The 27,497-nt window shown below is 52.1% G+C and overlaps 1 protein-coding gene across 1 annotated transcript in view; it reads right to left on the bottom strand.

Annotated features, from left to right (window-relative positions):
- The window catches only part of EPS8L2 (EPS8 signaling adaptor L2), a 63,533-nt gene extending 37,380 nt beyond the window's left edge, over nucleotides 1–26,153 (bottom strand). Inside the window, exons 1-3 of the mRNA XM_013198373.3 lie at nucleotides 25,849–26,153; nucleotides 5,403–5,467; nucleotides 4,508–4,563 (exon numbers count right to left, since the gene is read on the bottom strand). Of these exons, the coding sequence (XP_013053827.1) occupies nucleotides 4,508–4,563; nucleotides 5,403–5,446 (100 nt within the window). The 5' untranslated portion in view covers nucleotides 5,447–5,467; nucleotides 25,849–26,153. The remainder of the gene's footprint in view (nucleotides 1–4,507; nucleotides 4,564–5,402; nucleotides 5,468–25,848) is intronic.
- Between the last annotated feature and the right edge of the window lie 1,344 nt (nucleotides 26,154–27,497).

The raw sequence follows: 27,497 nt of genomic DNA, 5'->3' as shown, positions 1-27,497 counted from the left end.
GAGCAGATCAGCGCTGCCCGGGGGTTTTCTTGCGGCGGGCTGGGGAAGCCAACAGCAGCAGCAGGTGGGAAAGCTGCCCTGCCTTTCTCTCCACCTATCGCAGGAGTATTTCAGCTCCTTGCTGTTGCCCCATTGCACTGGGAAAACGTCAGCAGGGACACTCCCTCCTCTGAGCAGCTTTCAGACCATGCTGGCACCGGGCGGGAGCAGGGAAAAGGTGAAATGCGTTGGTCCCGGTGGTGCAGCCGCTGGAGGCAGACAGCTGTGTGCCCCTGCGCCCTGTCCTGTGCTCGAGATCCTGGGCAAGCAGTAAGCAAGTCCTTCGGGAGGAGTGTGCAAGAAAAACTGGGCTGCTAAACGCCTGCTAACTTTAGGGAAAGAAAGGCGGTATCCAGTCAGTGTTTCTGTCTTTCTGCTTGAGCTGGCACAAGCCCTGTCTGTAAAGGTGTCTCGCCAAGGCCCTGCTTCACCTCGTGCTCACCCAAGGTGCAAGTGCAGACATGGGAGAGCAACCGGCAAGGAATTACAGGCTAGGGGCCATGCAGGGAGCTGTCCAGTCTTATCTTGCCCACACAGCCCCGGGAAGAGATACAGGAGGCCTGCAGAGACCCCCAGGAGCTGGCTTGTGACCATTAAACCTAAGTCAGTCCTTCACCATCGGCGTATTCTGCCTACAGCTCATGGGTCTCCTCTCCCCACGGCTCCCCAGGCAGATGATACCTGTCCCGGGGCCCGGCGGGAGCGGCGCTTGTCTTTGTGTTCGCATCCCGTGTCCTGTTACAGTGCCGAAGCCTTTCTTGGGTTACGGGAGGCATGCAGTGTCAAGTGATCGCGCCTCGCACGCTGCCGCCTTGCAGCTCCGCGTTTCTCCAGCCTAACTCGGGCCGCCGGCAGTGCTCGTGCCCTGAACTCCCTTTTCCAGCCCTGTGCCACACCAAGGTTGGGTCTTTCCCAGAAATGAGCGTATCGAGGAAGGCAGGCGGCTTGGCGCCGGCTCTTGTCAGGGCAGAAAGCAGCTGAGCATCACAGGGACAGACTCGGCATGAAAAAGAAGTGAGATCTGCTGCAGGGCCATTTCCTTCTCCTAGCCCCGTGTGAAACCCACTATAACCATTAAACTCCCCTCGACTCTATACAGCTCCTCCCGGTTACAGCGCCTGATCCCTCAAGAGAGACAGCACCATCCGATAATCCACAAAAGCAGCTTGGATGAGTGCCTGCAGATGTCCACCCAGCTATCGCCACAGGAAGGATTGGCAAGCATGCACAGACACCTCCCTTCCAGCCCTTCCCTTGGCTCCTCCTGGAGCCACACTGGTTTCCCCCCCACGGCCTTTCGTCTGGGTTCAGAAGAGACGCCGGTAAGCGGAGAAGCGGCTTAATTTATTTATGGTACGCATTAACATTTATTCAGCCGGTTGCTGTGCATTGAGCAAGGTGGCAACCTGAGAGGTGACAGCCATTCCCCCTGCTGCCCGCCGAGCTGGGGCTCTCTGTATGGGCAGCCATCGATGCTTCCAGAACACGGAGCTGAGCAAATGTGATGCTGTTCTGCTAAGGGATGTGGGAAGGATGACACGGCCCCCATGACAGCCGGGCAACTCCGCCAAGGATGGCTGAGCACCCTAGAAAGAGCTTTGGTCAAGATTCTGGTAGGGATAGAGCTGGGGGAAGATATCTCAGGGCTGTAAGCCATTTTTCTGCAGAATTCCCTGGCGATTTGGGTCTCTCTGCATCCCTCTGGGCTCACCACAACGTAAAAGATTTGGTGCTGTGCCATGTACCCGGTGTCACAGCACTTAGAGCAGGCCAGCTGTGACACCAGGGCAGCCACCTTCCTCAGGGGCTGGCACCTCTGCGGATCTGCGTGGCCCAGCAGCTGGGACCTGGGCACTGTGAGCTGCATGCTATCGAGTCACAGAATCAGTGAGGTTGAAAGAGACCCTTCAGATCGTCAAGTCCAACCATCACTACCAAGTCCACCACTGAACCATGTCCCTACGTGCCACATCCACACGTCTCTTAAATACCTCCAGGGATGGTGGCTCCACCACCTCCCTGGGCAGCCCGCCCCTACACCTGACCACCCTTCCCATGAGGAAATTCTTCCTAATATCCAATCCAAGACATCTGTGTGCTTTGGATCTGCAGAAGGACGTTACCCAGCGAGCTTTAAATGCAGCAGATGTCTGTGTGCTCATCGCACCCAGGCTTTGGAGGCCTGGCAGCGTGCACAGGCTGACGGTCCAGCCTGACTGCACAGGAGAAAAATGGAAACATAAAAAGTCTCCTAAGCTCTGCATGTCCCTTAGCAGCATCATAATCACATAATCAAGGCCAGCTCGGCTTGATGTGATTTGTTTCATTATGAAACATAATTCTCCCTGGAATTTTAGTTCTTGCCTGCCCTCCACCCCCAAATGTGCCAGCTCACAGCAGAAACTGATGTTGGGGGAGGGAGGATTCAAGTGGGAAGGGGACCCGAACATTTAAATGTCGGCTTAACACACGCTGAGTGTCCTTTGGAAAAGGCACACTGAATTAGTGAACAAGTCTCAAGCTCTGCCAGGCATAAACTCCACGGACGTGCTTGTGCATACGGAGCCGAGCCAGCCGACAGCCACTGATTTCTGCGGTAAATGACTGCAGCCCTCATAGTGCCCTGCTGAGGCGGGAGGGAAATCAGGGGCCGCTGATTTAATTCCTCTTGAGGATTTGGCCTCTGGACTTACAGTACTCATTTGAGGTTTGCTGTAATTTGGTGGGAGAGGGCCTGTTCTTGCTGAAATTTGCTTTTGGGGTGTGTCCATGAAAAAAATAAATAAAATTTGAAGATATGAAGATGTAACTCAGTGTTTAAAATGACTTATTTGAGAAAGTGTTTGGTTTCAAAGCAGTTTTTCACCCTTTCCCTTTGCTTGCTTTTACGATGAAGGCATTGCAGGGTGGGCAGTACTCACCACCAGATGCTGCCACATCAGTCCTGTGCACACAATTAGATCCCACCCCAACACCCTGATAATTCAGAGCCCTGGGCTGTCTCCATCAGTGGGTGCTAACCTGAGCTCGTGCCCTGTTTCCAACACAGTTTTCAACTCTCAGTTTCATTTTCACATGTCTCTGTACAGTTTCCTATTTACCTTGCAACTAAAATGTTTCAGACCCTGATTTGCAAGATTTGCAAGAGCTTTCAGAGCACAGCAAAGGAAATGATGCTGTCAGAGGCAAGATGAGATGACTGAGATGGCAGTCCTGCGTGCAGAGTGGAGCAGCACCTGAACATTGCCACTCCTCAGCCTCTCTCTTCTTTCTGGGCTTAACACATGTCCTTTCATCCCCAGACAAATGACAGACACAATTCAAACCTTCTCTTGGCACCTGCCCATCATGCAGCATCGAGGCCACAAGTAGCCCTGTCCAGTAGCATTAAATTGCTCGTCCACCTTTATTCCCATGTTTCACTTCTTTGCAGCTAATCAAAGTTAGCATTTCCTGTGTTTAACAGTTCATCCTCTAAGTACAGTCCCTACCGTCCCACCAGTGCCCTCTTCTCGAAATCCATCATTTGGGGGACAGAGTTTCAGACCACTCCACACTGATAAAACTCCAGGCAAAGCCATCTAGCAACCAAAAGCACTTTCCAGGGACAAACACAGCCACCCTCGCCTTGCAGCACCAAAGGGAGCTTTCCGACCAAATACAAGCTCCTTGACAGGGGGCTGTCACAACGCTTCCACACCCAGTGCAAGCATCAACCTGGCAAACTGACAGCTCTCTGGTGGGAGCGTTTGCAAGTTTGGGCTCCCTGAAAGCTGCAAGTGTTCCCCCCAACAAAACCCCTTCTCCTTATCCAGAGAGCATCTGAGGGGGATGACTTCTGACACGGCTCTCTGCTTGTTCTGCCCATCCCAGCATATCCCACAGGACAGGGCTTCACCTGGGATGCATTAAGAGAGCTTCTAAGATCAGGAAGAACCGTTATTGATTCCTAAATATTCTCTAGTGCTCCTCAGCCTGTGTTTCACTGGCTCCTCTGGAGCTCCAGTGGTTTATGGACAAGCTGCAGATCAGGCTCTGCACAAGCACCGATCCCACCGATTCCCTCTGCTTCCGACCAGCCAAAGGGCACTGGAGTTTTCATGGCTCACCGAGTAGTTAAAAGAGTATAATCATTAACATGCTGAGGACAGTTTTTCCTTTGCCGGGCCCCTTATGGGGTTATCTTGATAGCATAACTGGAGAGGATCTGGGTGGCGGGTGGGGGGGCGAGAGGAAGCCGTGCCTGCGTTTGCTCTTCTGTCCGCACGAAATCACCACTGTGCCCCGCGTGGGAGACGGCAGCATGGAGGCAAGGTGTGTTTTCACTGCCATGTCAGGGCAGCCTGCTGTGCGTGGAGGTCTGATACACAGGGCTGAGTACCGGCCTAAAGCTCCCTAGCAGCTGGCTCCAGATCTCCAGAGGTGCCCTTGCTATAGCAAACCCTACATGTCCGTGGGCATGACTTACCATACAGGTCCTTTGCGCTCAGCTTGGAGGCTCCATCCGCTCTGCCCATGCTGCCACTGTAAGAGAGACAAGGCAGAAATCAGCCGTCACTTGTTAACCTTGTTAACATCTGCTCTCACGTGCGATGCACGCGGCAATCGTCACCGCAGCCCCATGGCAATCCCAAAGGAGAGCAGAACTGCCCTCCTCACCACAGCTATCTGGTATGCTGTGGCCCCAAATCGCCTGTGTTTGCTCCTCTGTCCGTGCCAGGGAAAAGGAGAACTCCCATTTTACCACCGAGTCCACCTAAACCCAAGGCAGCTTAAGAACCAGGCCTTAGGGCCCTTGTTAATGGACCCTTTTAAAGCCCACCGCAGCTGCTCAGACACTGAACGCAGCCCCTGTAAAAATGTGGAAGGACGTAGCTGAGCGCAAAATGCTTTGAGTTTGGGGTGTCAGGCCTCCAGGCATGGGTTATATCCCCTGTAAGGCCATCCCTCCCCCTGCCCTGCCTGCCCGGGCTGTGTGTGGGAGTGCTCAGCCTGAGGGAATGGTGGGGACAGGGGAGGCTCAAAGCAGCACCTCAGGGTGTCAGGCGCCATGGCTGAGGCAGGGGGTGGCTGGCAGCTCCTGTCACGATGTCCCCCTGGGTGCTGGCGATGCTCGGCAGCACTCTTACACCTGTACCCCGCTCTCTGGAGACCAGGAGTGTGCAGGAAGGACGTGCCCGTGAGGTGAGAGGCTGCGATGCTGGGTACCACCACAGCTTGTGAGGTGCCCAGGAAGGGTGAAACAAACCCCTGGAATTTTCAGGGGATGGCAGGTGGGACCCCCAGAAGCATCCCCCCGGGTGGTGGGAAGGAGCAGAGGTGCCAGCCACGAGATGGAGGGAGCCCACCATGGAGATCCTTACTTTGCTGAGCCAGGGCTGCTGCTGAGGGATCCCTTGAGACTCATGTCGCTTCACAGGACAGGCAACTGCAGCGGAAGCAGAGAACACAGGGTTAGCAATCAGAAACCAGCCATCACACGCTCAGATGATTTATCCGTGTGCATGGTGCCCTCCCCACCTCTGATTTGGGGTCCCCAGGCAGCAGCCTGAACAGGTGAGAGCGGTCAGTTAGGTACGGTGGGGTTTCCAGGCCGGTCTCTGCCCCGTGGCTCAGACACTTGTCACAGCTCTGACCTGGGCCGAGGTGAAGATGACACAACCTTTCTGAAACCTACTTCCACCTCTACCCTCTCACCCAGACCGTGCAGGCACACCCAGACTCCGTGGCATCTCAGCACAGCCGCCTGCTACCAACGCAGCCCTGATGATGGTTTAGCACGGCCTGACGAGGCCTTTGCCTTTATGGCCTGTCTGAGGCCATTAACAGGCTCACAGATCACTGTGGCCGTGTGCTCACCATGGTAAGTGTCCTGAGTCATTTTTCATGCACATACTGCCATTATCTTATGCCATGTGGCTCTAAATCAGCTGTTAAAGTATCCTTACCCAGCGTATTCCCCAAATAGAGAAAAGACTGCTCCACCAGCAGCATAAGGATGGAGAAAAAAATTATTGCACTGTCTGGCTACTTGGTGAGAGGCAGGCAGGCTTAGCACTGATATTTCACCTCCTTTTGCTGATGAGAATTATAAATAACGAGAAAACGCTTGAGAGAGATGCAGGCGCTGCTCTGAGAGCAGAACTGCAAGAGAAAAAAAGGAAAGGAAAACAAGGTATAATAAAAACTTGGGGGACATTTCGTATTGGGATCCAAGATATCCACCTCAGTTCTAGTGCATGAGTTGAAGGAAAGCCAAGACAAACTCTTCAAGGTTTTTTATTCCCTTTTAAGAAGCTTGGGAGGCACCTGTGTGTGGGCTGTGCACTCAGCGCCTCTTTTCCTTCTCCTGGGTCAGATCCCGCTCACCTCATTATAAAGTTGTCAGAATTCAAAGGTATGGCTTTAAAACACTCATTGGTGGTCTGAAGGAAGGCATTAATCACTGTCTTCAGTAGGAGCTCCTGCAATGGGACCTTTCAAGTTGGTTGGCACGTGCAGAGCTGCCTCCCTGAGGTTTTGCTTAACTGAGTTTGGGCTCAATCTGTGTGCAATCCCTGGGGAACACTTTGGAGTCATCCCTGGCATCTGGGATTTCCTAACAGGAGGCTGACTGTCTCTGCTGCAGGGCTTGTTGTATCATCGGCAGATTCCCTAGGTATCCGGTTTTATTCCTCGTGTTGGAAACGCTTGCTTGTGGTATTTCGCTCTGTGCCTTTTGCCCTGAGGTCAGGGCAGATTCGCAGCTTTCCTACCAACTGTAACACGTCAGAGGGATGTGCTTTGTGGCTCTCCAGATACAGCTCTCCAGGTGAGGCACACAGCCTGTGCGCACACTTCATGCGAGCACGCCGCTACTACCATTGCACAGCCACACGCTCGTGTTCACACTGACTCCCCTGGCACGTTCTGGGCTCAGCCTGATGGCTTTCAGCCTATTTTGTATCGCAGTTATGCTCCTCAGCGCTAAGGCACAGGTAGAAATTACTTTAAAGTGCAATTTGTAGATAGTATATTAAATTCCCATTTTCATATATTAAATTCCCATTTTCATCTCTCTTTTGGCAGACACCAAAGTCCATGCACACACAAATGTGGCTATAAATTCATATATGTTAGAATAGAAACTTGGTGTTCTGCCAGCCTCTCTGAGCGTAAGAAAACCCGTCCCTGTGCCCAGGCTTAGGTACCTGTGAATTTTTCCTCTGTTAATAGCTGTCTGCTGGTTTCCTCTTACAGTCCTCAAACGGTTCCTATCTCTCAGATCTCTGTGTACATTAGCATAAGATACCTGGAAAAGGGAACGTGCTCTAATAAACCCAGCTCTCTTATGTTTACTTTATACTGTCTGAGCACTTTAGTCCCATGGCTAATGATCAGAGCTGGGAACGTTTCTGCTTATTAATGTAATATTTCTGGCTCCCTTTCACTTACTGCCGCAGGGCCGTGTCCTTAATGGGCTGAAATCCAGGTTACTCCAGAAGGTAAGGGAGTGCCGTGTTTGGCTGGTGGAGTTCAGAGCTTGCTCCCAGGCCCCAGATGTAAAAAACAACAGGAGGAACCAGGGTCGCAGCCGAGGACATGCTGCTTTTGGTTTCTCCTTCACAAGAAAAAGACAAACTCTAGGGGATCTGGTCCTGCTTTTAGAAGAATCCGTCTGGCCAAATCCTGCCTTGCTGCCAGAGGAATGGGAATGGCAGCATTCACTGCTCAGCCTCAGGGGTAGAACAGGACCAGCCATAAAATGGGCCAATTTTTTATCTGCTGACGGTTAATAAGAAAATACCTAAGGGAATAAGCTGGGCTCCCTAGAGGAAGGCAGAATGTGCCGGTGTGTACCTCAGCTAGTAGAAGTGTCGCCAGACCTTTGCAGTTACCAGAACTACCTGCCAGCGTGCTGCCTGCAGTGTGCAATGGGAACAACCCGCCGCCCAGGAAACAGCACGAGGGGTTTTGTGCCGCTTATACGCTGATGCTCCAACAGGCTTTTGCTTAGCCGAGCAGAAGCTGTAATGCATGAAATGTCAGCAATGCTGATATCAATTGCTCTGTCCGACCCATCTGCCTGAGTGATCCCTGCTCCATCTCCTTGTTCGTAATTACAGTAACCCCAGTGCCCCCAGTGCCCCCCTCCCTCCGCCTGCTGGGAGGTTGTGCGCACTTCCAGGTTGCCTGCACCTGAACAAGGGCACGGAGCAGGGAGCAGTGCGAGCGTCTGCCGAGTCAGCAGGTCTTTATCCTGTTGTGCTCCCTGCTTTTTATTTATTCATGCTATTTTCATTATTTAACCTTCTTGATGCTGCTTTAAGGACCGTGTCTCTGTTCAAACTTGTGTTAAGCAAAATGAGGGTGTGGTGTGATGCTGACCAAATTAAACCAGGACAGATCCTCGTGCCAGAACTTTTAATTCAGTTTAAATTGTCTGATATTAATTGAATCCTGGCTGGTTGACTGGGGGAGGACACGCTTCTGAGGGGTTGGAGTCTTTATAATTATTTTGCTAAATTGAGAGACAACCAGACTTGAATAAGATGAAGAAGGGGCTGAGAGAACATCACCTCTAAATGTGGATGGAGCCAGGGACAAGAAGCGAGAAGCTCAAGGGGCTGTGGCCGAGCAGCTTGCTTTCCTGGGTTCCCCATCCCCATGGTGACATCCCTAAGAGCTCCATCAACCTGCAACCCCGATGCACATGTTGTCTTCTCCCTGCTGTCTTTTCAGCTGTGCTCACGCTCTCCTGATTAGAGGGTTCCTGATCTCTCTCTTATCTCCCTGCAGGGTGTGGCTGCTTTCTCCTCCTTCCCCAGTGGGGCCAGCATGCATAAGGAAGGGAAGCAAGAGGCAAATTTAGCAGTGACCCTGTAAAGCCTCCATCCCACATCTCCGTCCGCCCAAGCCATGCCCAGAGGTCCCATGTGCTGAACTGGGGGCCCAAGGGAGACCAGTGGAAGCCAGTGCTGAAGGACACTGAGGTGGGTGAAGCATTGTGCTTTAAAGCCAAGGAAATCTCACTCCCTGACTTTCCGGACATCCTTGCCCTTGAAGGTCAAATATCCTCCCAAAGACACACACACATTCATGGTAGGAGCCTGTCATTGTTGTCTGTGCTACAGTTCTGTACTTTTATAGTAAGTGGAAAAGGGCCATGCATTGTTTTGACTTTCTTTGAGCCTTTGAAGAGGGAGCTGCACCCCTGCAAGGGTGGAGAAGCTCTGGGGTAGAGGAAAAAGTAATAGCTCTCTTCTCTGTGGGCTGATCACTGCGATTGTCATACGGTATTTTTATCAGGAATACTTCCCACTCGTCTGCTGTGGTCATGCATTGTTTTTGTTCTCAAGCAAATGGAAAGGGATTGTGAAAAATTCTAAATGCTGGGTGAAGATTGGACAACTTGAAAGTGGGAAATACTCGTGTATTTTTAGGGCCAGTACAATTCTCATCATAATCACAGTGAATACCAATAACAATAGCAGCATCTAGTGCCTGCAAGTGTTTTTCCTCATGGGTCTAAGAGCACCTTTAAGACTGAGATCAGAGCGGGCTGGAGAGGGTTTGTTGCTGTCAGAGCCCATCACAATACACAGTTGTAGCAGCAGAGAAACGCTGGGCAAAATGTAACAGGTTTTGCTGGAGCAGCAGAAGAAAAATAAGGCCAAGCTCTACTTAAGATGCTTGTGAGTGGAAAATTTGATATGTTCAGTCTGAAATGATCTCCAATTTTACATCTGTTAAAACAGCAGGATTGTATACTTTAATGTCAGCTAGATTGTGTTTGATGTTTGTCAAGGGCAAAATATATTCATCTATGTGTAAGAGCTGTTTGAGTGCGATTTTCCCTAAGTTTGTATTGAATGAGATTTTTGAAATATTCCATTTTAATTCCAAGCTGGGATGAAGCCAAATCTCAGAAACTTTCAGGAAAAATAATTAAAAAAAAAAAAAAAAACTTCTTTCTCTGTGCAGTTCTGACTAGAGTTACTTCACCTGTTTTATGCACAAGAAAACTGTGGCATGAAGAGGTGGAAAGAACTCGTCAATGACCATGTACATCTTGGTTCTAGAGGAAGGAAAAGAAACCTCAACCTTGCATTTCACCCATTGCTCTGTCTGGTAGGACTTGCTACTCCTGAGCTGGGCAGAGTTTTGTTTAAGAACCGTCTCCAAAACCTTAAAACCCAACAAGCTACCTAGGTATAGTAGTAAGCTTTTCTGCGCATGGGCTAACTCACTTCTAACAGACCTTGAAAAATTCTGCTAGGTGTGATAGGACTTCCATAATGCCTGTGGACTTGCACTGAAACATTATCCTAATTGGAGCCATTGTACTAATACTGCTGGTTTAACCAACGTGTCACTAAAAAGGGGCCAAGTAGGACTTGATGTCCATAGCCTAAAGCTTTTCTTGACCAGATTGGGCCAACGGGGCTGAGGTCAACAAGCGAAGCAGTCCAGGCAGCCCCATCCATGCAGCACAGAGCTGGTGGTGGGAATGGCCTCGTTCTGCCCCACACGTGAAGTGCCCTGGGACATGGCGAGAGAAGGCACCACCAAGCAGGTTACGGGGCTTGGGCACGGGTGAAATGTACATGATGGAAAGGCTGCCCCAGGGCAGGAGGGCACGGATCCCCAGCAGCGTGCTGCTGTCTGTGCAGGCAGCCAGAGCCGACTGGATGGGCCAGGCAGAGGTGCTCGATTAGCAAAAGCCTCAGCAAGCAGCATAAAGCATCAGTTAGAAAGCTAGAAACATTAGCTGTCCACCTTGTGATGCTATCTTTTTAACTTCCCAGGACAACAAAGCGCTGTCTGTTAGAGTTGCTGGGTGTTTTTGTAAGGGAATGTCATGCTGATGAAAGCTGTTTGACGGCTGTCCTGCGGAGCTAAGTCTTGTCATGTATACAAGAGCAGGGGAGCACAGGCACTGTGGCAGGACTTGTCCTGCGCTGCTTGGCTCGTCCACGCTCCAGACGGCCCCTGTGAGTGTCCCTCCAGCTCCCATCATCTGCCCTGCCTGCTGTGGTAACATATGGGAGGAGCTGGCAGACAGAAGGGGCTACATCCCACGCCATCCCACTAACAAAACAGCTTTGTGGTGTTGGGGAGGCTCTGTGGTGTGTGCTCAGTGCTCCCCGTGGGGCACCCGAGAGCTGTAAATTCCCATGGCCTGCTTTAGGTCTCTAAAGTGCTTGTGGGGTGTAACCCAGGAGCCTGCAGCAAATCTGAGAATTTAACCTGGGTCTCTTGTGTCCCGGTCCAGCATCCTTATGAAGGACCCACCCTTCTCTTGCCTTCAGTTGCTTTTCTGAACCTGCCAGTAAGGAAGTCTGGCAGGCCTCACTGGAAGAAACTCAAACCTATTCTGTAGGGTCTCTTCCAAGAGCATATGCTCCTAAAAAACCTATGTTTGGGTTAGTCAGATAGCATCAGGAGAAACCCATATCCAGAGCAAAGAAGCAAGTGAACATGCTACGTTTGTTGTTGCTGCTTTGTAAGAGCAAGCAAACAAGGCTCTTGTTTCCTCTTAAGACTGAAATTTCCAAATCCCATCTTTCAAATCAGGCCTTGCAAGTCAAGGTGGTTCAGCAAGACCAAGTCCAAACTTCACAACTCCATTTGAACCTGTTGCTGGTGATTCCTGCTTTGAGAAGGGAAAAGCATCCAACCAATCTCTCTCAGAGACTCCCTGGGAGTCCCCTTTATTATCTGCCCTCTTTGAGATGTCTTTACAGAGCCCCATGTTTTGGAAAGCAATGAGTCCTGTTTTTTTGCTTCCTCCATCCTACCCGTGGCACCCTTTCAAGTTTTCATCTTTGCAGTGATAGAGCCACTCAAGATCACGGGTCGCTTTGGGAAGATGCTAGCTCCTATGGAAGAGGTGAGCCCGAATGCATGCATAGCATCAGGGTACGCACAGCACGTAGGTGTTACAGTCATTAGAGTCACAGGCAGTGGGTACAGCCTGCTGGGTGCCTGCAAGGAACACTCCCTGCTCTGCACATGGGATTTTTCACATTACAGAGATTCTCCACAAGACAAGCACCCAGATAAATACAACCCAGCCCAGCAGGTCAGTGACATCAGTTGCTGGCAGAAAGATGTTGTGGATTTAGCCAAATCCCAGCTGGGACTGGTGTGTTACTCACTGTATAGCTATTGAACACATAGGCCCACGTAGGGAAGAACTAAGTCTTCTTCAGCCTCCGTGGAAGAAGCAGGGAGCAGCTCTTTTAGACCAAGACACCTCCGATCTATAGCCACCCCTCTGCTTTGATGGGCCCTGACTGCTGCTTTTTAAGTCTCTCCCCTTCTTATATGCTGTGCCCTTCTGTGCTCAGCCCAAATGGGATAAGACTTATACCCATCACTGAGGATCGCAACCAAGGAGCCAGTGCCTTGTTCACCAACCTCCTCAGAAACAACAACTTGTGCTTAAAAAGTATTTCCTGAGAAAACAGGCCAACTTCCCAGCATCGAGAGGGGAACACCCACACGCTTGTCCGGCAGTTGGGCTTGGCATGAGCGGTCCCTGCGGGCCACACAGCCCTGCCAGCTTGCACTAGGAGTTTGGAGGCGACACATCTGCTGTCTGCACTATTGATCCATCACGGGGCTGAAATGGAAGCTTGTGTTAATGCTCAGAAACACAAACTGATACCGTGGAGCAGAAGTGCCAATATTTACAAATTCCCAATGTGAGATTCACGGATCACCTAGGGAAAGGATGGGAAATCATCCCCCTGCAGCACACCTGTACACACACACGCGCGCCTGTGTGGCTGTTTGCAGTCCGTGGCCGACCTGCAAACAGCCCTTAGTGGAGGCCCAGGTCAGGAGCCCAGGCAGGGCTGGAGGCTCTGGCTGCCCACAGAGGCCGGTGTGGCAGAGGAAGGCTCTCCGCACAAGCTGAACCAAACTAGGAGCTTTTATATTCCTGCCAGGAGGTAAAACTCCCCTTAAAGAAACAACCAAAAGCAAGTCTAGACAGTGCCTTGCCCTATAAATATCCAGGGAGAACGCACAAATAGCCACAATCGCCAGGATCTTGGGACAAAAATTGGAAGCTGACTCCACCTCTGCTGCCCCTCTGAAAGAAGTGTGGGCAGAGTCTCGGGGCTGAGTCACAGTTCCTGAATTCACACTTTTCCTCTCTCTTGGAGAAACCCCGCAGAAGCCACGGAAAAGCACAGAGCAGGCCTGGGCTCGCTGCTTCTGCCGAGCTCGGCTCCTCCAGGGCTGCCAAGCTGAGCATTACCTGTGCCTGGGCTGTGGTTTAGCAAGCCTCAGAATCCAGCCCAGAAATAGCGTGCCAAGTATTAATAGATGCTTTTGGAAACATGGGGGGAGGCAGAGGAGTGCATGCTGTATGAAAGCTCTTTAAAATGGCGTAAACTAAAAGATCCTAGTTCCAAACTATCCCAATGGGACAAAGCGTGCTGTGAGTCCCCTGGGAAGAAATGCAACATGAGTTCCTTAGGATTCCCAGGAAGGGAAGAGTGGTGTGGGGAATTTTGTAGCCTTTTCCTCCGGCCTGGTTTCCTTTGTGCCCACACCTCCTGCGAGCAAAGGCTGTCCCCTTGTCCGGCTGCTGGCAGATGGGGCATCGGGAGAAGAGAGTCGGGCAGGGAATGAGGGGGTTAGAGGGCAGCAAGGGGGTTAGAGCTGTGATTTTCAGAAGGGGGAAGGATTTGACACTGCGCCTCTGTTGCTGAAAGGGATCCTTTTTATTTTCTCTGTGTAGAAATCAGGACTCGGATGTCAGGCCAGTAAAAACAGGGAGTGACTGCGTGTGTGTCATGTTCCAGAGCAGGACGGATCACAGCCCAAGGCGCTGCCCTGTTCTGCTCCAGCCCAGCCTGAAGGAGGGCATTGAATCGCCTCTGTCTCCAGGCAAAGCACCAAAGCCCTCTGCGCAGCTGGCAGCGTGCTCATGTCTGCTGGCTGCAGGCGCTGACTCCCAGAGCTGGTCCTCACGTGCTCCTCACTGCACAACAGGGACACCTCTCCTTTCTCATTTGGCTTTTCCAGGCTAGAAGGAGTTTAAAGGCTTTGCCAGCAGAGCTGGCACCGGTGTGGCAGGATGGGCTAGCAGCCGGGGCGATGGGGAAGGTGTAGGAGAAGGTTCCTGCTGCGTCCCTGCTGTTTCACGCAGTGGTGTTAAGGCTCTGATCAAGAGCACAATGAGCTGTTCTTCCTTGTGCTGGGACTTTAAGAAAGGAAAGCGAAACCACTTCTTCCAGAAATAGTAGCTTGTCCAGCCGCCAGCCGACTGTCCTGACACCACACTGTCACCTGGGTGGTCCCTGTTATCCCCCAGGGGTGTCCGTGGTTTATTGCCAGTCGCAGCCGTGCAGATTGGTGAGTGACTGGCCACTGCAGTGGTGATTGCTTTGGGCTGACTACCCGAGTGCATTAATAGTTCATTAAACATTTGCTCTAATGTGTAGGTATGCTGCGACCCCACCTACTACCGTACAATCCTTACAAGCCAGCCTCTGCAGCTACTGCTTTTACAGGTGACCTAACAGATAAATTTGGCAGACAAATGCATTTTCCACACTGCTTCCCAGCAAAGGCCTTAGCCCCAGGAGGACCATGACACTTAAACCTGAACATTGCTTGCCTGGCTAGTGCCAGCCTGGACAGGGAAGAAATGCTTCAGGGGAGGATGTCTGGGTGGCATGGCTGGTCCCTCACAAACGCTCAGGAGGGGCAGGAGGAGTTTGCCTTGTAAACAGACTCCTGCACGCCACCGATTCATGAGTAAGACAGGGGCGTTGAGATCGATGGACGTTTCCACTGCCTCCTCCTAAAGGAAGAGTGTTTTTGGTCACTCCCTGACGTGCTGATTCATTTGTCTGGCAGAGGTTCAGGTGTGCAGCAGGGCAGCTAGTGTGTCAAGAGCTTTTTTTTGCAGCTGAGAGAAGTTTGTTGTTAGGCTGAGAGTCACTTTTGGGGCCGTGTTCATCTTCAGTTTGTCTCCAGTATGGTTGTCTTGAAGTCCCTGGGGTTGCAGCAAGATGTAGAACATGATGGGTAACTGTGAACCAAGGAATGCTTCTTTCCCTGCGTAAGAAGGTCACACCACGAGATCTTTCCCCAGAGAAAGGGAGAGGACTGCAGCCTTTCTCCCTCTGCCTGTGCCAGCAAGTAGCTGTTCCACAATGCTCCCTACTCCTTTTGCAAATGTCTGCCTATAGCACTTTGGGCTCGGGGGAAGCTAATGCATCAATAATTTTCATTTCCTGCTCTAAAATTCACCCTCTGACTTTGGCCAGGAAGGTGGGGCAGAAGATACAAGGGAGATTCATCTCTTGAAAAACGCATTTGATGTTTTAAGGTTTTTCCAGCCTCTTTAGCCTAATCACGACAGCATTCGTTGCCACCTCTTCCCACCCCATTTTATGCTTCCTACTCATATCCTGTCTGTGTATTTTTGGCCACTTACGAACAATTCATTTGAGCTAAAACTTGGCACGTGGGAGCACCGGTACAAGTGTCACTGCAGGAAAACAAGCTGACATCAGTTTAACCAGCTCAGTGACTTGGTGGCAACCACGGTACCAGGGACGTGACAGGGCTCAGGTCAAATTTTGGGCTGGCAAGGTGTGGGGATTCTCTTATCAAGTGTCACTTTCTGGTCACCCCTGGAAGGCAGAAACAGGAGTTCATCAAAATGTGCTTTGGCTGTCAGTCATTTATTTGTTTTTCCTGTGAAACGTTGAGATTTTTGGATTCCTGCAGAATCCCCTTAGGAACTGAAATGGTGATTTCTGATGCAAAACGTGTTCTGTCGGAAAATATTTGACCAAACTTCCATGCTCTGCTCTGAGGATAGCCTCTTTTACATGGTGAGTTTGCAAATGAAGGAATAAGGGCAGAATGTGAGTGAAAATTATTAAAGTAGGGGGTGTTGCTTTTCAAAGCAGGTTGGCAAAGCCATATCATACATCACAGGCATTGCTGTTTCTGCTGTCACCACTGCCCAGTATAAGAAACCTGCTTCTCGAAGCAGAGAACATACAGAGAGTCAGGAGATGACTGGCTATGGATAAACCACCCCTCTGCAGAGCAGTTTCAGGTTTCCTGATGGTGGGACTGGGATTACACAGAACAGGGATCTGCTTTTCCGTGTCCTGTGTCTATTTATGTTTTCCACAAATCTGCCCAGATTGCTCTTGCCAGTTACGGTGTGTCATACCCCTGCTCCCTCTTCGGATTCAAAAGACGAGATGCACAGGCGCTGAAAACAGTGAGGGAACGAGAGCCAGGTGCTATTGCCAGAAACTCTGTGCAGAAAACCTGCTCCTTGCATAAGACAAACTGCACATCAGGGATGAGATTTCAGCTCGCCAGTCTGCAGCAGGTCTCCTGTGTATCCTCCAGCACATCCTTTAGACCCTGCAGGGCTCTGCTCCCACGGGTGAAAGGGCAAATAACAAAAATGGCATAACAAAACTGTACGGTCTCACAAAGAGAGAGCTGCAGGCTGCGGTAGAATCAGCTCCTGTGGCTCGGAGGAGAAGTGCAGGGCAAGTGCCTGAGCTGGGAAGAGCGGCTGGCTGTCAGGGGAAGAGTTGCACTTGGTGCCTGGAAAGCCACAGAGGATGGGCACAAGGGCAGGTGACACAAATGGGCTCATTCCTTGCCTACTCTCTTTAACCTCTTCTTAAGCACCATGTCATGCTGTCCTCTTGACCTAACTGTAGTGTTTTTTGGCAGTCTCCTAGAGATGTTCCTCGTATCAGCCCCTGTGGATGACTTAGGATACAGCCACCTTCTCCTGGTAGTTCCTCTCTCCTGCTTTAAGGTCCTGCTTGACTTTCACGCTGAGGCCTGGGCTAAAGATGAGCGAGTGGTCCTGATTCCCCCTCAGTAACTTGCATCGTACGGTGACAAGTTACAGTCTTGGTTCCAGGAGCAGCTCCAGCACTTCCCACCCTCCCTGCTGTCCCTGCCCACCAAGGTGGTGGCCCCAGCAAGTGTGTGCACGAGCACCGTGACCCAGAGCAGGAACCAATAGGACTTGAAACCCATTCCCCCAGACACACACGTTTTTTCACCTCACTGGTTCATTTTCCAGCCGGATCAGCTCCAGGACCTGACTCACAGCCCAGCCCCACGGGCTGTTGTGCCAGGACAACGAAGGAGAGTCACAGGAGCACGAGTGGCCGAGAATGCTTCAAGCCAGCATCACTGCCAAATGTGGAGCCTCCTCCTGCATGCATGCTGGTAAACCCTGGGCTTTCTCAGCGTAACCATCTGTGATCTGAAAGCTACCAGGCTCTGGGGATGAGGCCTGCAGGAGCGGGATTTTGCAGCACAAACAGCCAATTACGCAGTAACCAGAACAGTCCCGTGAGAGATCATTCCAAAAACAAACAAAAAAAATCTGTTCCCTTTGCCCTTTGTTTCATTTAGAATAGAAGGATGTGTGTGGTTGGGTTTATCAAAAGAATTTAAATGGCAGTTTCTAATCTTACAGTGCAGAAATGTTTTAACAATCTCACTGAAAAAAATAAAATAAAATTACACTTCTGCTAGGGCAAAGAGGAAAAGCATATTTGGTCCCTGCAGCAGAGGTCTGGGATGAGAGTCTGTGAGGATTACAAGAAACCAGGAGTGATAACAGAGCCGGAAAGGGCATAGAAGAGTTTCCTGCAATGTCTTGAAGAGGAAAGGCTTCATCAGCTGCTCCCATGTGCCCACAGGGGCTTGGCACAGGCATTTCCAGTCCCAAAAGACTAAAGCTCTGCAGGCAGACACGAAGGAGACGCTTTCTGCTGTGGGAAGCTCAGCACTATGGAGCAGGTTACCAGAGAGGCTATGCCATCTCCAGTCTTTATTTTCAAGAACCGATCAGGTAAAGCCCTGATTTCAGGGCTGACCCAGCTTTGGCTGGGCTAGAGACCTCCTGAGGTCCTTGCTGACCTGAATTACCCCATGATCCTCAAAGGGGAGAGGGGGATTGAGCAAGAAAGCCCTTTTATGCAAGGAGGTGGGCAACCTCCTTGTACAGGGGTCGGGGTTGTCAGAGGATGGCACACCGTTGTGCCAACGCAGGCTGCGTGGATTCTCCTACACCTGAAGAAGGAAGCAGAGGTGCTGCTTTCTACAGCCTGCGGTTTAAGGCAGAGTCCAGCTCTCTTAAAGACAGTCTGACTGTCTTTAGGGTATGCTGATCACTCAATGAGCTGCAGGCTTTGATGGGAGGGGCAGGCAGCCCAGAAAAGCACAGGAATACATGTTGTTTTGAGAGGGACGGGGGGCCTCTGAGAAACCAAAGGCATTTATCCTGCACCAGAGCAAACACCAGCTTTCCTGAACAGCAGATATGCAACCCTGGTAGCAAAACTTCCTGCACAGTTCCCCTCAACTGTAGATAAAATTATATTAAATATAATTTTTAGCTCTTTCAGTAACTACCCGTCCTGGCCTGACCTTGGTTGACAAGCAGCCCTCCTGCTCCCAGCGCTTCCTGAAGATGCTCTTTCAGCACACCCAGCCCTGGTGGGGCTCAGCTGGGCTATGACAAAGTGCTACTCCTGGTGCTCTTCTGCCAGGTCCTCATCAGTCCTGCTCTGTAGGACCAACTTGTGGCAAAAGCATAGCGTGGGCCTACTGCTAAGTTGGGTGTTTTGAGCTAACCAAGTCCTAATTTCGCTCGAGGTGTTGGGGGACAGGATGCTGAGACAAGAGGACCTGAGTGGCAGTCACCCGTGCAGTGGAGAGCGGATTCTTCATGCAGCATCTTGGCAGCTATTCGCACTTATCTGGCCAAGAACAGATTGTGTTGGAGCCAACGTCACACACGGTGCTCTAGGGAAAACACTAGGGACTGACGAGAGTGGTGACAGCCCAGATCAGCCCTGCTGTCTTCACCAGTGCTTTAGATGTTCTCCTAACCTTTGACCGTTGGCTTACAAGGTCTTGGCAGGCAGGGAGCAGAGATTAGGAGTTTCCTTGGAGTTGTGCCAGGTGTGGGGCAGATGTTCTGGGGACCTGTCTGGTCTAGTTTGCAGGTGATTGCAGCAGGCGGGAGCTGAGCGCTCAGCTTGTTTCATCCAGCCACCCTCAGCCCTCGCTTCCTAGGCTGTGATTAAACCTACACGACATTTCCTCCCACCGATCAGTGGCTGGGGCCAGACGCAGCTGCCCGGACACGGTGTGGCCCATCGCTTCTCCCCCTCCCCTGTGCTCAGCTCCATGCGGGTGTCAGGGTGAATTTGTCCGACTGCACTTCATCCTACCCATCTAAACTTTTGACACCCCAAACCACCTGCGGCAAGATGCTCCGCAGCTCAGCTCTACGTGGTGAGCTCAACCATCTCCTTTTGTCTGCGTCACACTCGCCAGCTGCCGGTTTCACAGGATGCCCCCCGGCTCTGTTATCAGTAAACAACTGTTCCCATTTCACTGTCTCCATGCCACGGGCAGCATGGCAGATCTCGAGGACAGCAGCACCTCAGCTCTGTCTCTTCCAAGCTGAAGAGTATTGAGAGTTTCGTAACTTAAGTCACATATAAGGGAGCCCTTCCTTCTTTATTTTTAAACAGCAGCAGAACGGAGGAGCAGTGGAAGAAGGGTGCTTCCACGTGTGAGAGGATTGCTCAGGCAGCTGATGGCCTGACCACACCTAGGGTGTTACCTGCTCCTACTGGCAAAGACCAGCAACGAGCACAGCTCTGGTACATTTGCTTTCAATTTATCCTGTTCAACCTGCTCTCACCTAGGTCAGTGCAGCAGCTCTTCTGACTAAGCTGCAGCTTTTCTGGCTTTTTTTTTTTTGTCAGTTGGTGAATTTTTTATTTTTTTTTTTTAACTTATTCAAGCAGTAGCGACTGACAGCAGCAACAAACCTGACAGTGCTGTGGATCTACAATCAACCCTGAGAGCCTTTTATGGCACATTTTCTCTCCCCACTTCTATTGAAAACAAAACAAAACAAACAAACATGCTCCCCACGTTATTCATATCTAACCTGCTCTGGCTTCGTTCGAGTGCCTGCTTGGATCGAGCTTATGCCGAGATGCTGGACTGGGCTCTCCCCTCACCAGCCTCTGTTACTGAAGCACTGCAGGGCCAGCTGAAAACTGCTGCCTTGGACCATTTAGGAACCAGCGCTTTGACTTCAGTGGGGCAAATTGCTGATCCCATGTCGCAGAGGTACTACTGTCCTCCTGCAATTTGGAAGGGTTTGTGTCAGCACAGTCGTGTACTATCACCACCTGGAGATCCGCTCGGGATGCTGGCATGCAGGTGCCTGGTGCTGCAAGGCTCCGTCCCCTGCCAGCCCGAGGGGCCTGGTTCTGTTCTCCTGTGGAGCTGAGCGTGGATCCAGCCTGTTGAGGTCCATCTAATTCCAGTCAGAGGCTCGTCTCTCAGTGTTGCTTGGGTGCAGGCTGGGGCAGGCTTCATCACAGAAGTGCTGCCTGTGTCAGATACTAAGGGCTGGAGTCTCAGCAGGGCACAACTGGGGAGCCAGCCCCTAATACCAAACCTTACACCGGACAAGCAGCACCCACACCTGCACAGGCTATCCGGATGCTTGTTGCTCCTCTTCCTTCTTCAGAGAGTTTTGAAAGTCCCATATCTTGACCCAGAAGCAATGCCAAGAGCATCGGGTACTGAAAACAAGACGAACTGCCTTGCTGTGTGAAAGTCAGTGTTACAGATTAACCTGCGGGAATGGCCGGGAACAAGTCCATTCACTTCCTCCCCAGAGGAAAGCATAAATATCTTTCTAGGGAACAGAGAGGTTTTAATTAGTGCTCCCTTCTGCATAAAGCCTGGCTCTCCTACTCTGTCTCCTCAGATGAACACAGCTATAATTAAGAGGCAGCAGTGTCAGGAATGAGAGCAGGCTCCAGCCTGTGATTTATTAAGGGCTGTCGTGGGTGCAATTACCTTTCTCTCTTCCCCTCTCCTCAGTGTTTTCATAAAGTGAATTTACTGATGAAAGGGGTGTCTCAGGCTAGGGCAAATAGATGCCTCAGTGCTTATCTTCAGCACAGACACAGCAAAGACAGAGTCGCTGCTTCTTTCTCCATACAGTTACCATTGAAAGCCTCAAACCTGGCTTGGAGGATTTCATATCTATGAGTCCCAGTTCTGGCCCAAGCCCCAAGCCTCCATGACTCCCTGTGAGCCACACCTGGACCAAGGACCAGCACCCACCAGCACCCTCCTCACTGCCAACCATCTCCTGCTGGTCACCAGGAGTGACCCTGAAGGAGTCCTGCTGGTGGCAACCAGGAGCGAGCAGCAGTAAAGGACAAGGCACTTGCTTTATCCTCAGCAAGGAGGTGGGTTAGGGTTAGGGTTTGGGTTTTGCTTTGTATTTGCTGGTGCAGGTATCTAAGTGAGCCCACAGCTTGGGTGGCAGCTCTAGTTCTCCCAGCAGCCAACGCCTCCAACACACAGAGAGCTCCTGAGTTAGACACAGCCCTGGTGTGAAGCCAGCACGGGCACCTTGTCACCTTGTCCCGTCTCAGAAAACCACCGCGAGGAGCATCAAGTGAGTGGCACCCTGTTCCTTGCTGAAGCTCAGTGATCGGCTCCCAAATAGTTCCCACTTCTGGTCATCTTCAGCGAGAGGGAAGCTGCATGTAAACAGTCTGGGGGAGGCTGGTGTTGGCTTGGACTGTGTCTGCTCGCTTGATTTAATCACCATCCTGCCAGCAGCAGTTTTTTACTTTCTGAATTACTTAGCAATGGTCAGCATTACTGCTGGGTGGCTGAACTTTGGTTTATTGACATTCAAATGGTCTGCAATTTACCTTTGTAGGATATAAATCTGGACAGGCTCAGACTGATAAGACAGTGAGGAAAAAAAAAAAAAGGAAGTAGGAAGAACAAAATTCAAACAAATTCAAATTATGAAAAGGTTTGAGGTGCCAGTACCCCAGCTGGAAACCAAATAAAAGAAAGCATTTGCTGGCTCTTTTCAAGGTGGTGTTGAAGACCCCAGCCCACCTAATGTGGAGTGTTACTGCTCTACTGGCCGTCGAAGGAGCCGCCTTCACCTAGGGCAAGGCTGGGCTGGAGGCCAGTGAGCCACGAGGGCTCATTTGTGCCACGCCTGCCCATCATAGCAGCCAGAGCTGCTGCCAGATCCCATCAGCTGCCCCCTTCTTGTGAGTCCCCCCTTTGGCTCCCTCTTCCTATCCCCGTCCCACCACCACAACTGGGAACAGCCCCAGCACAGCCCCTCCTTGCTATGGGAGCCCACGGGACACAGACTCCTTCCTCGTGACAACAAGCCCAGAACGAACACAGGGTCAGTGGAGGAAGGTAGCATGTGTGCCCACTGTCCAGAAGGCAAGCTTTTGGGGAAGCTTTTGGTCTGCTTCCTTGGTGGGACCTCGGTGGTGGTGAGCACATCGCAATAAAACCCTTGGGAGCATTCAGGGAATGGGAACACGGGCTGGGCTCTCCTGGGGAACTGCAGTGCAGATGAATGGGGAAGGTCTCCAGACTGGTCCAGCTCCCAGCTACACACCCTTCCTAATTGTGATTCTTCCTGATTTATCTGAACTACCAGGAAATAAAAACACCAGAGCTTTTTTGGTTAACCTCCTGTGGCACCGTGTATTTCAAGTTTGCAGGCAGTGCCATCCCCAGCCAGGTCAAAAGGAAACCTCCCACTTCCCTGGGAGAGGAAAAGCTCTCCCAGTTGTGCAGAAGTGGCCCCGTCCACGCAGGAGCAGCTCAATGACAGCAGTGCATGGGATCGTCTCTCCGTGATCATGGCACTCCCTTCGAGTCCCTCTTGGCAACATTTCTGGAAGCTACCACCCTTCCCCTCCCTTCGAGTGGGAGGCTGGAATACCTCCTGGGTAGGCAGGTAGGTATTTTTTTCTGGGCACCTGCTGAACCTTGGCCAAAGCAGGGTGGTTCAGGAGGCCATGCTGGAAAAGTCAAGCGCTGCCAGGCCTTCCCGGTACTGCGTGCGCGTTGCTGCTCACCGCAAGACACCCTGCTGCCTGGCTTTATTGCAGCGCGGGAAGCCATCGCTGCTGCTCCAGAAAGTCAGTGCACTGCCTGGGACACGCTAGGGAAGGCCGGTGAGGCTCGAGTATTTTTAGAAGGTGATGAATTTTATTGCCAATGACATCAAACTCATAGGCTAATTGCCATGCAAAGACACCTGCTGACTGCCGTTTTGTAAGACAGACACGAGGCCAGACATCAGCCCCGCACAAGGAGAAGATGGCTGAGTCCTCGTCAAAACCACAAACCTGCCCTGACAGCACGCAGAGCGAGACCATGGCATGGAAGAGAGAGAAAGCAAGAGAGTGTGGTGGAGATGGCTCCAAAGCAGCGCCCCAGGACCCAGCCCTCGGGGAATAATACTCCGAGGCTCCCCCCACGCGCTCAGGCTTTGCACCCAGACTTATTTATATGGATGTTTCTCAAGCCCACACAAGCCAATGCGTATATTTCCTGTTTCACTCCTTTCTTTGTCTACCAGAAGGACTGAAACCTCCCAAGTCCTTCAGCGCATTAGGGTCTCTTCTGAATCGCTGTCCCTATGAAGTTATGCTTCCAGCCTGAATTCCCTGTGGCCCTACGAAAAGCTCTCTGTTTTCCAGCACATTCAAAGCTATCTGGTGGAGGGTCAGATGCCAGCACACATCTGCAGACTTGGCCCTGAGGCCATCCATCTCAGCGGGGGCTCCTCGCTGGGACGAACAGCCCAGTTACTCCTCCGGAGTGATGCTAGCTGGTGTGGGTTCCTCCTGTGCAACCCCTCCCTGCCTCTTCATGCCCTTGCCTGAAGCCAGGCAGCCCCAGCAGGACAACCCTACAAAATGGTGGCTGCTGCTAATGCTACCGCAGACGGCGCCTTCTCCACGAAGCACCTGCATGCATGCGGGCGAGCTGCCATCCGGCTCGGCAAGCACCCGGTCCATGCAGACGAGGAGTTGGTCGGATGGAGCCCCAGCAGCAACAACCTGGAGGACCTACATGGCTGGGCTCGGGGCCAGGCTTTGTCACTCCAGCTGATGGTGAGTTGTTTGCAGTCAACAGAAGCGGGCACCAAAGGAGAGAGGCTCTCTGCCCCTGATACAGAGCCCATGGCCCAGGAGATATTTCCCCCTTCAGGCTGCTCACCTCTGTCCTGGTGAGTTTGCCCACTCTGCTGTTGGGAGGTGACAGGCACAGTGGCAGAAAGCTGAGGTCCACGAGCTTGGCAAACTGCTTTATCACACTGAGCAAAGGGGGGAGTACGCATGTGTGCACGCACAGCAGCAGCGCTCTTTCACAGCTGTTCCCTTCCGTGGGTCTTTACCAATCTCCTGATCAATGACTCTGGTGCTCAACTTCTTTTCAGGTGCCCAGAAACAGACCCAGCCCCTGTAACTTTTTTCCTTACATGACAAACCCATCCTGCCCCGCAGAGCGCAGCGGATCCTGCGCCGGACCGGCTGCAGATTCCTGTGCGTGCTGCAGGGCTGGGATCCAGCCAAGAGAGCAAGAGGTCCCCGACCAGCCTTGCTTCCTAACACTTCAGGAGCAGAAACCAAGAGCAGATACAACCCAGGCCCAACAGCAGGCCCGGGGGTTAATCCATCTGTTTGTGTTATCCCAAACACCAGTTTTTAACCTTGTTTTTAATAGGGCGAAGCAATGACCTTTGCCACTTTACAGACACGTTCCCACAGTGGATCCCAACTCCCTCTTCACAGCTGTGTTTTAAAGGGCTCCATGATCCCTCTGCCCTTTATGTGTGTTAATGACTAATTTTTCTCCCTTGTCAACCCAAAAATCAGTCACTTGACTAAACAGAGCCAGGAGCCCCGCTGCATGCGACAGTCTCAGGTAAAACCCCGCGTGGGTCTCCCCTTCGGCTGCTGTGCATCTGCGGGGGGCTGAGCCTCTCTCTGTCATTACTTTAACCCAGAAAAAGTCCTTTTTCGGGACAGAGCCCACAGAAGCAGCTCGGTGCTGTAGCTCTTGGCCACACGACCACCAACAGATCTACTCCCGGTTACAGCACTCGCTTCATGCGGCGTTTCAGAGCAGCCCAGCACCAGAAGCGTTACCCCCTCCACTGCCCTAATTGTGGCAGGGCAATCACTGTATTTTACTACTGTGTTGTCTCAGAGTTATTCTTCATATTTAAAAATAACGTCAGTCAAATCATTTGTCCCTGAACCTTGTCCTCAGTGGAGTTTGCACTGGCATTTTCCAGGCAAATAAGTGAAAGGGGAAGGAGAGCAGCTCTCAGACTCAGGAATAGGAATGAAAGCTCACAGGTAGCCCGAGCTGTCACGCGAGGGGATGGGGTGGCTCAGAGCGAGCCTTCCCCTGATTCTGAAATAGGGTAATGAATCCTGCCAAGGTCACGGGCAGGGAGAGCTCATCGAAAGCAGCAGCCCGCAGAGGAGCCCGGTGGGTAGCGGCAAAAATTCTCTCCACGCACATCCCAAAAGGAGGAAACCCCAAGGTTTGCAAACAAACAGCTGCTCAAAGCTACTGTCTCCGAGCTTCATTAGAAACGAAAAAAAGATCCTGTTCTGTGCAGGACGGACATTTTGCTGCCAAGAAAGTGCCACCTACTGGATCTGGCCTGCCGGGGACGTGCAAGAACGGGAAACAAACCCAGAAAAAAATAATGCTAGAAAAATAACTTTTTTTTTCACATTTAAAAAAAAGGATATAAAACTATACATTTACAGTTATCCCAGCCACAGCCCCCTCTGATCACGCCCCCTCCGAGGCTGAATCAGCCAAACTTTTGAAGCAGATAAACTGGGGGATTGGGGGGGGGGGGATGTAAAGTTTTAGGGTTTGAAAGGAGAGACTCACCGGTGCCGAGAAGCCTCTGGTGTCTCCTGCAGTCTCCTTGGCTCCTGTATGTCCTGTCCCACTTAGCCGTGCCCTCCTAGTGAAATCCTGCTGCCATTCTCCGGCAGCCCGGCTCCCTGTGCCTCCCTGCGATGTGCTCTGTCCGTGAGCCGAGTGCCCCGGCCGAGAGGATGGTGGGGAGAGCAAGGCAGAGCCCACCCAGTGCCCCAGCCCGGGGGTCCCGCTGCCTCCGGCTTCGCTCTGCCCTTTCGTCCCCGTGCCACTCGCCCCAGTTGTCTGAGAGCAGGTGACAGAGGTTTCTTGGCAGAGGAGAGAGGAGGGGAGGGATGTGGAGGCAGCGAGAGGTGGAGCTGGACCCGGAGCAACAGGTTACTGTATAACCAGGAGCCGGTGGCCCCGGCGCAGCGGCTGCATCCCCGTGAGGTGCGGGGGCACCTGGGGCCTTCGCCCGCTCCTGGCCCAAGGGGAGCCAGAGCCGAGCCGTGCGCTGCCCGAGGGGGACGTGTAAAACTTCAGGTTTCTTCCGCCCGAGAACATTTCGTGCCCAAGCGGGAGGTAGAAGGCAGTGGGGGGGGGGGGTGGGTGATGAAGGAGTGTTTTCAGCTGGGTTTTCCGTAGGCAGCGAGGGAGGGGACGCGCTGCCCTGAGCGCCTCGCGGGGGGAACAAGGCACCTTTTGTGCAACCTGGCGCCCTTCTCTGCAGCTCCGCTGGTTGTTTTCCTCCGGTTTTGCTCTCGCCTGCTCCCTCTGCCCTGACATCTGCAGCGGGGAAAGATGCCGCGAGGTGGACAAAGAGGGCAGAAAGTTCTCACCCCACGTCCCCAAACCAGTGGGGGGATGAGGAGAGGAGCCCCCACCAGGGTACTGCATGGCACAGCTCTGCGCCCCTCAGGGTGGCACGGCCATAAATCCCCTCTTCTTGCCCCAACTCCTCAGCTGGTGGGAGGTAGCAGGGCTCTGCCCCACGTCTCTGCCCCACGTTTCAGCCCCTGGCACTGGGCAGAGGCAAAACGCAGCTTTGGCAGAGGGTTACGGCAGGAAGGGGGCTGTGGTTACTTAAACCACCTTTGGGAGGACTGAGACGAGCAATTGCTGTGGCACAGGGGGGAGCTGAGGGCTTGCTGGCCTTTGGCACCAGGCAAGGCTTTGGTAGCGGCACCGTGCCACCCGAGCAGGAATTGCTCCTCGGCTGGAGGTGCTCGTTGCGGGCTCTGCTCCGTTGACTGCTGCGGGCAGGACCCTGCCTTTATTCACACACGTGTGCCCACGCGCTCTGGCGGGGATGAGCTCTAAAAGACCATTTTGGCCATTGTGCAGAGCATTCCCATACTATTGCAGTGCTGTGTCGGAACTCCCCTGCGGCTGTACAAGCCAGATCGTCTGTACCAGCAGGAGCCAGAGCATTGCCCCTTTTCACCTGGTACCAGGAGAGACACTCTGAAAGCAAAAGCAGCTTCTGGCAGTAAGGAACCAAGGTAGGACTTGAGCATCGCTCCTTGCATTGTGGCGAGTGCTCTCGCCATCCCTATGCATTACCCTCATGCTCTCTGAAAGGGTTTCTTTAGAAAACAAACCTCAGTCTCCTCTCATTTTCCCTTGCTGCTCCTCTCTTGCTCGCCAAAAACCAGATGGAAATTTCAAAGGATGGT

This window comes from Anser cygnoides, chromosome 5 (genome assembly GCF_040182565.1).
Source record: "Anser cygnoides isolate HZ-2024a breed goose chromosome 5, Taihu_goose_T2T_genome, whole genome shotgun sequence".
Taxonomy (NCBI): Eukaryota; Metazoa; Chordata; class Aves; order Anseriformes; family Anatidae; genus Anser; species Anser cygnoides.
This window is presented reverse-complemented; position numbering and strand designations above follow the sequence as displayed.